The sequence below is a fragment of the Mustela nivalis genome (genome assembly GCF_964662115.1).
Source record: "Mustela nivalis genome assembly, chromosome: 9".
NCBI classification, from domain to species: Eukaryota; Metazoa; Chordata; class Mammalia; order Carnivora; family Mustelidae; genus Mustela; species Mustela nivalis.
The window spans coordinates 70,710,760-70,723,262 of NC_139028.1; the positions used below are offsets into that span (position 1 = coordinate 70,710,760).

Here is a 12,503-nt window from a genome sequence, read left to right on the forward strand (position 1 = left end):
GAAGGATCCTGGTATAACTTGTGCTGAGAAAACCAACTTCCAGGGAGGAGTGCCAGGCATGGTTTTGGCGGTGTAATTACCATCAAGGCTCCCCACCATACAGGGAGTTACTGTGGAATCAGAGCTCCTGCCTACAGAAGGAAAACAGAAGAAGTAAAATGTTTGGCCCTAATATGCAGAGTTTGATCTTCTAAAGCAAAAGGAACCTTAAATTATAAACAACCTGACTCAAAGGGAAAATCTGTGAAGCACCTACTCCCAGGAACTCCCCACTATACCCGAGGCCTGCCTGGGTTCAGCAAGGACCATAAATTGGCACTGTTGAGATGACCTTTCCAGGCTATATTTCAACAAGAGATAACAACAAAGCTCAGAGCTTTGGTAGCACTCAGAGGAGATTTGAAGGACTTAAAACATGCCACTAAGTTTGGCAGCAAAAGTTCCTGTTTCTTGCAGTTGGAAAAGGAAATCTCTTTATAATTACACTTGTAGATAAGATACACCAAGCTACTCATGCTATTCCTTCTAGTTAGGAACAGATAAGAACCACCTCATCCCAATTCACTGCTCCCCTGAGACTGGTCTGAGTGATCACTGTGGGGGCAATTCTCACCTGGGGCTGGGAAGTCAAGGTGCCTCTGGGAAGGGAGAGTCCCAGGAGGTTCTCCACAGGGCTTACCGTGGAAGCCACTACCACTTGCCCAGAAATACTCACCACTCTTCATTACCTAGCTCCATCTCTCCCTCAGCCCACTTCCCACCTTGTTCTTTTACCCAGAGTTCTGCCTGTCCCTAACTCCAGTGCCATATAACATAGGTTACACATCAGAGTGGATCCTTTCAACCTAAATGCTCTTTAACTCAGATTCCCTTTCTGGTTTATATATGTCTTTGCAAAAGCAAAGTACAAGAGCTATGATCTCTATACTGTTTGCAGGACACTTAGCACTGCTCTCCTGATACTAGAGATGTCTGTCCATGACAAAGAAGCGGATTTCGTCCACCATTTCTCAGCATAACAAACCAGACAGACCAGCCACTTGGAAACAAGCACTGCTTGGCTTACAAGGGAAGAAGAAATCTAACAGTCAATGCTTGTATTTCATTCAGCACAGATACGAAGTACTATCCTAAGCACGTGACACTTAGGCCTTACCACAACTCTGTGAAATAGGACTCACAGTTTCATGGAAAAGGAAGTGGGGCATGGACAAGCTACACAATTCACCCAAGATCTTAGACGGAGTAAGTGGCAGAGCCAGACTATGAACCCCAACTGTGTGACCCCAGAGCCCAGGCTCTAAGTCCTTTTGTTAGACGTCTCTTATCCTAACACACAGATCTGTCTTTGAGCACCACTGACTCACTTCAGACTCTAAGGGAGAGAGAGGGTCAGCCAGGAAACACTGCCATTTTTCTCCATGGAGAGAAGGAAACAGTGACGGCAGTATTTATTTACAGGGCTGATCTGAGTCTATACAGCACAACCAATAAGTACCTCCAAACATCTGTCGACCAAAATTTTCCCAGCAGCACCAAGTGAAATCCACCTCCTTTCTTACTAAGCTGGTAGACTTTCTAACTCACTAAATGCTGGACACTCTTTTCAAGTTGTTACAGCCAAGCCCTGCACCTCTGAGAACAAGATCCCAGGCTCCAAGTTACGAGAACCAAGTCAAATGCTTCCTAGATTCCAGCTGATGGGATTTTTTAAAAAAAAGCTTCTCAAATGTTTTTTAAGCAAAAGGTATATATGTTGGCCACTTTGGGGAAATAAAATGTATAAAATATTACGATTAATTTTATACAACTTCAGGGAATCTGTTGGTAAGATAAGACACATGCATTTAAGAATCAAGTCAGAATGTCAATGAAAACCCTCAATCTAGGGGCGCCTGGGTAGCTCAGAGGTTAAACCGCTGCCTTCGGCTCAGGTCATGATCTCAGGGTCCTGGGATCGAGTCCCGCATCGGGCTCTCTGCTCAGCAGGGAGCCTGCTTCCTCCTCTCTCTCTGCCTGCCTCTCCGTCTACTTGTGATTTCTCTCTCAAATAAATAAATAAAATATTTAAAAAAAAAAAAAAAAAACCTCAATCTAAACCTTCTGCCGTTTAGAAGAGGAAACTAAAGTCTAGAGAAGCCAAGGTGACTTCCGCAAGGTCACCTGACAAGTCACAGATAGAGCCAGGACTATCGCTCAGATCTGCTGACCTGACCAGGGCTCTCTGTACTGCTGTATGGAGGCAGAGGAAAACACAGAGGGAGGGATCTCGAACAACTATCACAGCGAACAGTTACCAAGAGCATATTTGTGCCAGCAACTAAACGAAGTACTTTCTATAAATTCATTTAACCCTTGTAGCAAACCTTTGAGATGAGTACCATTTTACTCCCAATTTACAGCTGCAGACAATAAGGTTTATAAAATTAACTTGCCAGACGTCCACAGATAATAACAGGAAGAGCCAGACTACAGCCTTCCAGAGCTGGCTGCAAAGCCTATGCTCTACGCTGGGTTTCCAAGGATGATAAACAGAATTCACGAAGTAGAGGTGAGGAGTGCTGGGATAGCCTGTGTCTAGAGCACCAACAGCAGCTTGTGAAGGGCAGCCAGTTCTGGGCAAAGGAGGACCTAGGGCCCTGCATGGGTAGGCCTACAGGGAAAGCAGCAGGCAAGAAGCAGTTCTCGTCTCCCATGACAGTGAAGGGTAACGAATAGGAGACTCTCCTGAGATTTTGACAGAAAGGTGAATGAAACACGAAGTATAAACTTCTAAAAGAAGAATCTGATTTGGGGCACCCGGATGGTTCCGTCGGTTAAGCATCTGTCTTTGGCTCAGGTCATGGTCCCAGGGTCCTGGGATCGAACCCTGCATCAGGCTCTCTGCTCCTCCTTCTCCCTGCCCCCTGCTCATGCTCTCGCTCTCTCTCTCTCTCTCTCTCTCTCAAAAAAAACTAAATAAGGGCGCCTGGGTGGCTCAGTGGGTTAAGCCGCTGCCTTCAGCTCAGGTCATGATCTCGGGGTCCTGGGATCGAGTCCCGCGTCGGCCTCTCTGCTCAGCAGGGAGCCTGCTTCCCTTCCTCTCTCTCTGCCTGCCTCTCTGCCTACTTGTGATCTCTCTCTGTCAAATAAATAAATAAAATCTTTAAAAAAAAATAACAAAAAAAATTTTTTAAAAACTAAATAAAATCTTTAAAGAAAGAAAGATATGGAATCTGATTTGACTTTCCTGCATTGTAATCCCAACCTGATTAAGAGATGCCAGCCTTACTCTTCAAAATGCTGCTCTAGGTTGATAATAATATGGGAAAGCACTGAACATTTACTAAGTGGCAGGTGCTGGGCTGAGAAATTTCCATGTAATATTTCATTCGATCCTCAGCAAAACTCTCACAAGTTAAGTACTGCTATTATATCCATTTTACAGATACCTCACAGAAAACAGAGGCTCAGGGAGATTCAACAACTTGCCCAAGGTCACACAGATAGTAGCTATAACATTGGGCTCTAAACCTAGGCGGGCATGGCCCACAAGTGCCAGCTATTCGCCGCTGCACCTCGAAGCACCGATATGCTCACGTTAGTGCTGATGGGTCGTTCCACCACACGCACTAAGGATCAAGAGTCCCTGAGAGCTGAACAAACACAGGCTGACTCACTTAAAAGCAAGTTTTAAAACTCAACTGTCAGAACTGCATAAGGGAGCCTGTGTTCCAAGACATAAATGAGCACACCAGAACTCACTTCCTCGAAAAGGCTGGAGAGTTCTGAAAACTCTAAGTTTTATATATATAGAAAACTATATAAGTTTTCTTTCCAGTTTTCCCCTTACCTTTTTCCTTCCCCCCACAACGTCTGCTCTGTTGACACTGAGAGAAGCTTCAACCTCTCCCTCCTATCTCCAGTCCTTTTTAGTTGGCTCTCTTCCATCATTCAAATAGTGCTTTATATCAGCTTCTAAGAGTTAGGATGTTCTGCCTTCTTCCCAGCCTAAAGCACAAGATGGTCATTAACCCTACTGCAAAACCCTAACTTCGGCAGGCCTATGTTTCTTCTCTCTTCATCACAGAGACTGAGGCTCACTTCGGGGAGGAAATAACTACGATACAACACCTGGTGACAACATCAAGTTCACACTCAATACTATTTAGACCCTCCTAGCTCTTGGCCCAGGCCCTCCTTATTCATTGACAAAACGGGTGGGCAGAACAAGAGGGCACATGGGTGCCAAAGATGCCTCCAAACCCAGGAACAAAGGAACAGAGCGTCAACCCCCTGATTGCTAGGACACGGTCTCCTTGGATCCCCTGGGGGGCAGTGCAACCTTCTGCTAAATTGCGAAGGCCTCCTAGAGCAGCCCAGGTACTGCCTTCTACCCCCCTGCTGTTCCTCAGAACTAGTTTCCTCCCACACCCCCAATCCCTTTGCCCAGAGCCTCTCTCCTGTTTCTTCCTAGTCTCCCAAAGCCCCCTGTTCATCTCATTTTCCCAAGGGTCAAACAGTCCTTTATTCACTGTGCTCCTTCCCATTAATCAACCTCCAGCTCACCCACAAACGCCTTCAGTGACAAGTCACACACAAGAATCTGCCTCTTTGAGAGATACGTGGTTTCATGACAAACCCTTAGATGCAAGTCAGCTTTGCTTAAAAAGGTATATAATTGCATATAATTCACCCTTAATAGAGACAGTACAGGGCGCCTGGGTGGCTCAGTGGGGTAAAGTCTCTGCCTTCAGCTCAGGTCATGATCCCATGGTCCTGGGATTGAGCCTCTCACATCAGGCTCTCTGCTCTGTGGGGACCCTGCTTCCTCCTCTCTCTCTCTCTCTCTCTCTCTCTCTCTTACTGCCTCTCTACTTGTGATCTCTGTCAAATCTGTCAAATAAATAAATAAAATATTTAAAAAAAATAGAGACAGTACAATCTAACACATGGGCAATTTTTAAATGAGAAGATTATTGTGATAATTTCGACAGTATATTGGAGCCAAAAATAATAAGAGAAGGGATCTTTGGAGAAATCCTACAATAAGGTAGTCTAGACTCATTTAACCTCCTCCTCTCCCCTCAACACACTAGGTCTCACGGGGAATTTTTCTGTCAGGCAGTATTCCGCGGCATGTTCCTGTAAAACAGACAAGATGCACCCAGTATTTTGCTGAGACAGATGCACACAGAGCCTCCTCCCCAGCAAAAATAGATGCTCAGACTCTCCCTCCCCACCCCCCAGGAGAAGGCACTCACTAACACAATTTCTCCCTCAGGCTTTGTAGAGAAATTTCTGCAGACTGTGCCAGATGCTAATTTTTTTTTTTTTCCCCTCTTTCATGCCCCCGTCCCCCTTCTCCACTTTCCATGAATCTTCTAACTCAAAGAACTCAATTATCTGCCAGCAGATTTCCCCTTCCCCTCCCCCTGCCCACCCTAAACACCCTCTTCTACCAAGCTAATGTAGTGGAGCAGGGAGGCCAAGCCAACGCTCTGCAGGGCTGATGCCTATACTCCCCCAGGCTGAGGTACGAGTTCCTGTACTCGGCTGCCTCAGTATACTCTCTTGGGCCCAACACTAGAAATCAGGAGCCTCCAGCGCAATGACATTTAGGAGACCAGAGAAGCAACAGGAAGACATGCTCTTCAGTCTCTCTGCCCCACCTGCGTGCAGGGAGGTGCTCTGGCAGTCCCAGACTCACAGCCTCCCACCACCCTCAGGTGCCCAGCGGTGCTTCCCAAAGTAGTTCTTAGAATCAGATTAGGTAGGAAATGGAGCACAGCCTCTCTTACTTCCAGGCCAGCAGTGTGGCCATGATACCTAGAGTCTGGGGAAGCCCTTGCAAACTTTATACCCAAGCCCTCCATTGCAGTGACAGGGCAGAGCCAGTGGAATTCAGGATGCCCCAGGCCTGTCCTCCAAGGCATTTCAAAGTTTCAACTTCCTTGGATAACTGATTATTCTAATTTTAGAGAGAGGGAGCCCAGAGGGAGAGTGTGCAGGAAGGGGAGTAAAGGAAGGGGGAGAGAAGGAGTGAGAACAGAAATGTTACTACTTTTTAATCCTTAAAGAACATGGAGGGATCCATCCAACGTGTGACTCAGCTCTGGGAAGCTGGTGAGGGGGAGTGGGGAACAGCTGCAGCCCCAATCTAAGCTATGGACAACTTGGCCATCAGACCTCAGAGGCTGCTGGGCTGTGATTTGCCTAGAAGAAAGGCTCTGCTGCTGAACAACAACAACAAATCTGCCTCCTTAGGGTCTTCCCAGGGGCTTCCTCCCAGAGCCCACTCCAGGGCATGGTAGGCAGCTTCCCTGTCCTACGACAAAAGCTGGGGCTGCAGGTGGGGTGCTGGGTCCCTCCCCATGTTCCCACCAAGCAGGCCATGAGCCGTATACACTCCCTGAGATCAGATCCGGGTGTCCTTGCCTGGAGTCTCCCCACCCCTGCTACTCTGTTCCTTGGCACAGTTCCACTGCAAATCAAGAATCTCTGCCCTTGAAATTCCCACTTCCTCATTTCTTTCTTTCTTTCTCGTTTCCCTCTAAGCTATAGCCACACAGGTTCCTGAAAGCTGCCCAGCCCCCAAGAAGCCCTTCAGAGCGATAACTGTTCCTGCCAGTTAGACACTGCCTTTCAAACCCAGAACAGGAGAAAAGGCCTCTCTGCTCACTTGGTACAGTTTCCTCAGCAGAAAGAGGGAGACAAACCTGACAATCAGAAGCCTCTCTTCCAGCTACTGAAATTTATGATACCATAACCGGCAGGTAGCTAGCTATAGGACACTGGAAAAGCAAAGGGTCTGTTGGAATTCCTCTCTTCTATACTAAACACATGAGTCAGGTAACCTAAGGGAAAGAAAGCTTCATCTCTGAAGGCTCATTTATAAGGCTCAAAGCCTACAGTGAATATCACCCTATTTCCCAACCCAAAGAGAGCACTATTTATTTCCTTTAATATCTTAAAGAACTTTTTAAAGGTTTTTTTCCCCCTCATTTTTACTTACAAATGCACAAAAGAAAAGGGCACTTTATAAATTGGGAAACCAGGAGTGCCTGGGTGGCTCAGTGGGTTAAAGCCTCTGCCTTCCGCTCTGATCATGATCCCAGGGTCCTGGGATCAAGCCCCACATCAGGCTCTCTGCTCAGCGGGGAGCCTGCTTCCCCCTCTCTCTGCCTGCCTCTCTGCCTACTTGTGATCTCTGTGTGTGAAATAAATAAAAAAACTTTAAAAAAAATAAATAAATAAAAATAAATTGGGAAACCAGAACAGAGGGGCAAAATGACTTTTCAGAAGAGAGTGGAGTCATCCTTCAAGCTCTAATTTGCAGCATCTTACATTATGTAGGACTTGACTTGCTTACAATTACTTTCATGGAAATTATCTCATTTTTGTTCCTCCCAACAGACCTGTTGAAGTAGTTATACCATTATCTCTCATCTCACAGCTAGTAAATCTGAAGGTCACAGAGGTTAACGAACTTGCTGGCAGCCACCTTGATGGCAAGTAGCAGAATCTGACCATGGACTCAAGTCTACTAACCCCAAATTCAGTGTCCATTCTGCTATATCAAAAGAATGATCAACTGCTAGCCATCTTCACATTGTCGGGGCGGGGGAGGGGGAAGAGGTGAGGCCCAACCACAGCCTCCTAAGCAGAGAACTCAGATTCTGAATTTGCACTGCCCCTTCCTCACAACCCCCAAATTTAATCCCAACCAACAGTGCTATGCCATAGCCACCCCCCAACAAAACAGAGGTTTCAACCAAGCAGAGAATTGTTGGGGGTATACTAAAAGGAGGCATCACTTTAGCAGTGGTCCCTCTGAGGTCCAGGGCCATGGAGTTCACCCCTGTGGACCCTCAGGCCACAATACTGATGCAGACATATACACATTCAGGGAGCCCAAACTGGGGACATGGTCAGTGCCTTTATTGGCAAGCTGACCCGAAGTTAATCAGAAGGCCCCCTCATTGTCTGCCAGAATACAAAAGATATTCTGTTCAGAAAGTTCAAGAAGAAAAACCGAAGCGCCAGGACAGCAGCTGTTCCCTCATCCCACAGAGAAACCAAAGGCATCCACAATGTTCCCTGAGGCCCAGGAGTAAGTTTGAGATATAACATGGCTGAAGCGGAAGCACATCTCCTGATGGGTCCCCACCGCAGGGAGTGTCTGCTGCATGAATCCTTCAAATAAGATTACTAACAACCTAGCTACCCCATCACCTTTCTGGAAGGGTCTCCTCTCCTAGGCCACACCGAGCTTACCACACACCACTCCTCTAAGTCAGAACCAGCTTTACCAAAACATAGGAAAAACAGAAGAGGAGTGCACAGCATGGACAGTGAATGCCCTGATATTTGAGTTAAAACATTAACCCAAAGTATCCATCTGGCACAACCACAATACCTCATGTCTCCACCAACAAGCTGGGTCTTAGCAGCCACTACTGAGGGTTCACTCAGAGGTACCCATATAGGAAACCTCTTCACAGGCCCCCCAACCCCAAAATATACACACACCTGCCAGCCTCCACCCCATATACATTTTTTTTTAGGAAAGCCTGCTATGGGCCTTAATGCAGGAGAATAGTATGCTTCTTTTCAGATTACCTGGGAGAGAGACTAAGCATGTGATCTCAGCTTAGATATCCCTAAGAAGGTCCCTCTGTCCTAAGAACTGCTCCAGAGACTGGGAACTCACCACAGGCTCCTAGCTGAGTTAACTGGCTTTTTTTTTTTTTTTTCATTACAGGTCAGACAGAGCAGCACCAAGAGACAAAACAGACAGTGTTCACTAGAAGAAACCGAGCCACTCAAAAGACACTGGAGTTTCCGTGTAGTAACTTCAAACACAATACTGAAGTGATGATAACTCGCCTTTTCTATATAAAAATTTACTTTCTGTAAAATATTCTAAGCCTTTGTGCTAAATAAAAGATGGTGATTTCTACAGAAAAGTCTAAACACCTCAGGTTCAGCAAGAGTGAGATCAGCTAGATCTGCAAAGTCAAGAAAATTGGCTGTTTCCCTCCTCCTTAAGCTAATAGAATCCAACTGTTGAAGCATGACATCATTCCTGAGCCCCAAACCCCGAGCAGAGAGTACAGACATTTGCCTGCCTCCCAGAAAACAGCCCAAGACTACGGCCAGGAAAGGAGAAAAAAAAACAATCCAAGCCGGAGCTGACCTTACCTGAAAGTCCCGGTGCTTTCCTGCCCACTCCATGCTTGGCAGAGTTTGGCTCGCACCACAGTCTGTAAGGGAGCCCAAGGGCCCCAAAATCCACTCACTTAAGCTCCGATACCTGCTGCGAGCTTCCCACAGCTCCTTCCTCTGACCTTTCGTGGCGCTCCTTCCAGCCAAGTGAGCAGAGCACTTCTAGCTGGCCAGGCCAGTTGTCATGGAGACCCTGTTCTCGCCAGCCAGCATGCTCCTGCGCTCGCGCTTGCTCGGCTAGCTCGCTCTCTCTCACTCGCTCACTCGCGCGCTCTCTCTCTCTCTCTCTCTCTCTGTCTCCTCTCCTCTCTCCTCCTCCACCCCCCCCCCTCACCCCGCTCTCAGTTCTGGGAGGCTTCCATGAAACAGCACTGTCTTTTGATCAGCCCGGGTTCTGCACACATTCCACTCCTCCTACCTCCCTTCCAGTCAAACAAGGGCTCTGGGCAGCTCCTGGGAACTTGCTTCAACAGCTCAGATGGGAGATGGGAAAGACAGTGAGTGGACTTGTTTTCCTCCCCTCCAGTGTCTCATTTTTTTAACTTGAGAGGAATCCTGGCCAGAAGAGAGGGAGCTCGCTGGAGCACATGGGAGGGGAAGCAAGCCCTTCCTCTGGGTCCTGGAGTGGGGGGTAGGAGGACCCAGATGCATTGCCTTGACTTGTTTGTGCACTTGGGATTTTCCGGGCAGCACTTGAGGCGGAAATGCATTCACATCCCAGGAGCTCGCCTGAACTGGCCTCTCTGCTTACCTTGCTGCCTGCCCAGGTTGTGGTGATCCCTTTAACCGGTGCAGGAACTCGTGGTACTATTGTTGGTGCCCAAGCAGTCTCTCATCTTCCTGCAATGGAGAGGAAAGACACTAGGTCAGGACCAGTAAGAGTCCTGGGCAAGTCCAGAATCACAGCCCAAGCAACAAACGTGATACAAACACAGCCTTATCTCTCTGCCCTGCAGAGGGCCTGCAGCCAAAGCCCCAGCTGTCTGGGAGCTGCTGTCACAGCCAGGAATACCGTCATTCCTGTCCAAGAGCTAGCACTGAGTCTGGGACACAGTAGGCCCTCAATTCAGGCCTCCGCCCTGCCGCCCCTGCCATGTACATTTCTGCTTTGTGACCTTCTTTTATATGCACTGTTTTGTCTGATCCTCAAACCATTTAAAATACACTGGACAATATTATTACCATTGTATAGATGGGAAAACTGAGGCTCAGAGAGAGCAAATGTTTAGTGCACAGTTACCTAGCTAGCTAGTTAGGCAGTCAAAGAACTAAGAGACCAGCCCCACTGGCCTCCAGTCCAGGGCCCTTTTCCCTAAAGTACACTACCATCTGATCTTAAGAACTAAATTTTTTTCTGGTAACTGCTATGGAGATACAAAGCTGAATTCCCAGGGGAAGGTGGAGAATCAGAGTCATCATGCATTAGACCTGACTACCATCGTGTTGGTCTGAAGATTCTACGATAGCATCTATGAGATGTGGAAGGTAATGGTGCACAGATTAGAGAGTAAAGTCCTGCCCCATAGCTATAAATTACCATACACTTTTCCCAAGTACTCTCATAAATCATGGCTCATCTGTTCAACACAACCGACCTAAAAGTTAGCACTGGTATTACCATATTAATTTATTTTATTTTACTTTATTTTATTTCATTTTTTTTCAGATTTTTCATTTATTTATTTGACAGAGAGAGACACAGTGAGAAAGGGAGCCCAAACAGGGGGAGTGGGAGAGGGAGAAACAGGCCTTCCGCAGAGCAGGAAGCCTGATGTGGGGTCCGATCGCACGACCCCGGGACCACAACCCAAGCCAAAGGCAGACGCCCAATGACTGAGCCACCCAGGTGCCCCTTATCATACTAACTTAACAGATTAAAGAAAATCTCAAAGAGGGGTCAAATGATTTGCCCCAGGTCACAGAAGCAGGAAAGAACAGACCTAGAAATAGTACCAATGCCTTTCAACCCTCATGTGTATATTAGGCAGAGTAGATGCAGGAGGACTGGTGGAGCAGGGGTCAGAAGACCCTGGAAGTTTCCCCAGTTTCCACCTATGAAACCTACCCCATGGACAACTGATAGGGCTGGGATGGGCATAAAAAGAGATGATGGGTGGGAAAGCATTCTCCTTAAACTGGGCTCTGAGCTAAGACCTTCATTCATCTCAGCCATTTTTTACCATGTACACAAACAAAAACCCACGGCATTTGGTATCTCTCCAAGAGGAGGACACTGAGGCTCAAGAAAGACATTTTTCAATGCTGCTTCCTAGAACAGTGCCAGAGAGGTCCTGATGGGATCTTTAATGCAGTGATCTCTTGCAGAATCCTTGCGTTTTTATTAGCTTCTGATGTATCACGAAATTCTCAAAATGAGATTTTAATTGACTTGAGTTTAAAAGGTGAACATGTGTGTGTGTGTGTGTGTGTGTGTGTGTATAAAGCTAACTATATGCCAGGAGCTAAAGGAGGAAAAGTGTCAAGAAAATGCAACAGGAAATAATGGGATGGTATAAACCCTAAGTAGTGGGCACTACTGCTGGAGTGAAGACACCGGAGCTTCAAAGGCAGCAAGGACCCGTCTCCCACTATAAATGCCCAGACCTGAGCCAAACACCACCTCAGGAACCCCTCACAGGCCCTAGTGTCCCATGTCTGCGATGGAAGACAGGATGAAATGGCAAGTGCAACACCATCAGGCCCCTAAACTTCCCCCTCTTCCCATCCCCCACGGGCACCCCTCTGTTCTCCTGATCCTGAAAAGGCACACCGCACTTCAGAGTACCATGCTGAGAAGGAAGAGATGCTGCCCATCCACTTCCACAACAAGATAATACTCAGAGTTACAATATTAGCACCAGCTAACATTTACTGAGCACCTACCATACGTCAGGCATTCTTCTAAGCACCATGAGGGGCCAGGAGCCTGGGCTGAGTACTGAAGCGGATACAAGTCAGTCTCTAAAGTAATCCAACTTCGAAAAAGCCCTCCAGGCCAGGCGCTGAATGCAGGCCATGCTCCCTCTAGTGGCACACTGCAGTTCACAGAGGTTCTTTAGAACGTTGTCCTCAGGGGGGAGGGAGACCGTAAGGGCCCATCATGGAAGAACTGTAACCCCTACTTGGGCTGCTGAAGGTATAAGCTCTTTGAACTAGGAAGGGCAAGTGGAGAGCTGCATCCCTCCACTGCCTCTGCAAGGCTGGACTTAGATCAACCCTACGTGACCTTTCCCAAATGATAGGGCTTTTACAGCCTTGTGGGGTCTAGGATCTGTTGAAAGGCACACATGCATACT

At 47.3% G+C, this 12,503-nt stretch overlaps 2 protein-coding genes across 13 annotated transcripts in view; both read right to left on the minus strand.

The window, feature by feature from the left end:
- DENND2B (DENN domain containing 2B) overlaps positions 1-12,503 on the minus strand; it is a 173,187-nt gene that overhangs the window by 93,792 nt on the left and 66,892 nt on the right. For 9 of the 11 annotated variants that reach the window (XM_082683040.1, XM_082683042.1, XM_082683047.1 and 6 more), the window contains one exon: positions 9,959-10,047. The exons of 1 other annotated variant lie outside the window; for it this stretch is intronic. The gene's annotated coding sequence lies outside the window, so the exon portion shown is untranslated. Of the gene's footprint in view, positions 1-9,183; positions 9,583-9,958; positions 10,048-12,503 lie in introns of those variants that run through there. One more of the 11 variants, XM_082683033.1, reaches the window with a different exon arrangement.
- Positions 1,916-12,503, minus strand: part of LOC309840722 (uncharacterized protein C11orf16) — a 94,067-nt gene continuing 83,479 nt past the window's right edge. For both annotated transcript variants that reach the window (XM_082683107.1, XM_082683106.1), the window contains exon 6: positions 1,916-2,045. In XM_082683107.1, the coding sequence (XP_082539233.1) occupies positions 1,931-2,045 (115 nt within the window). In that variant the 3' untranslated portion in view covers positions 1,916-1,930. The remainder of the gene's footprint in view (positions 2,046-12,503) is intronic.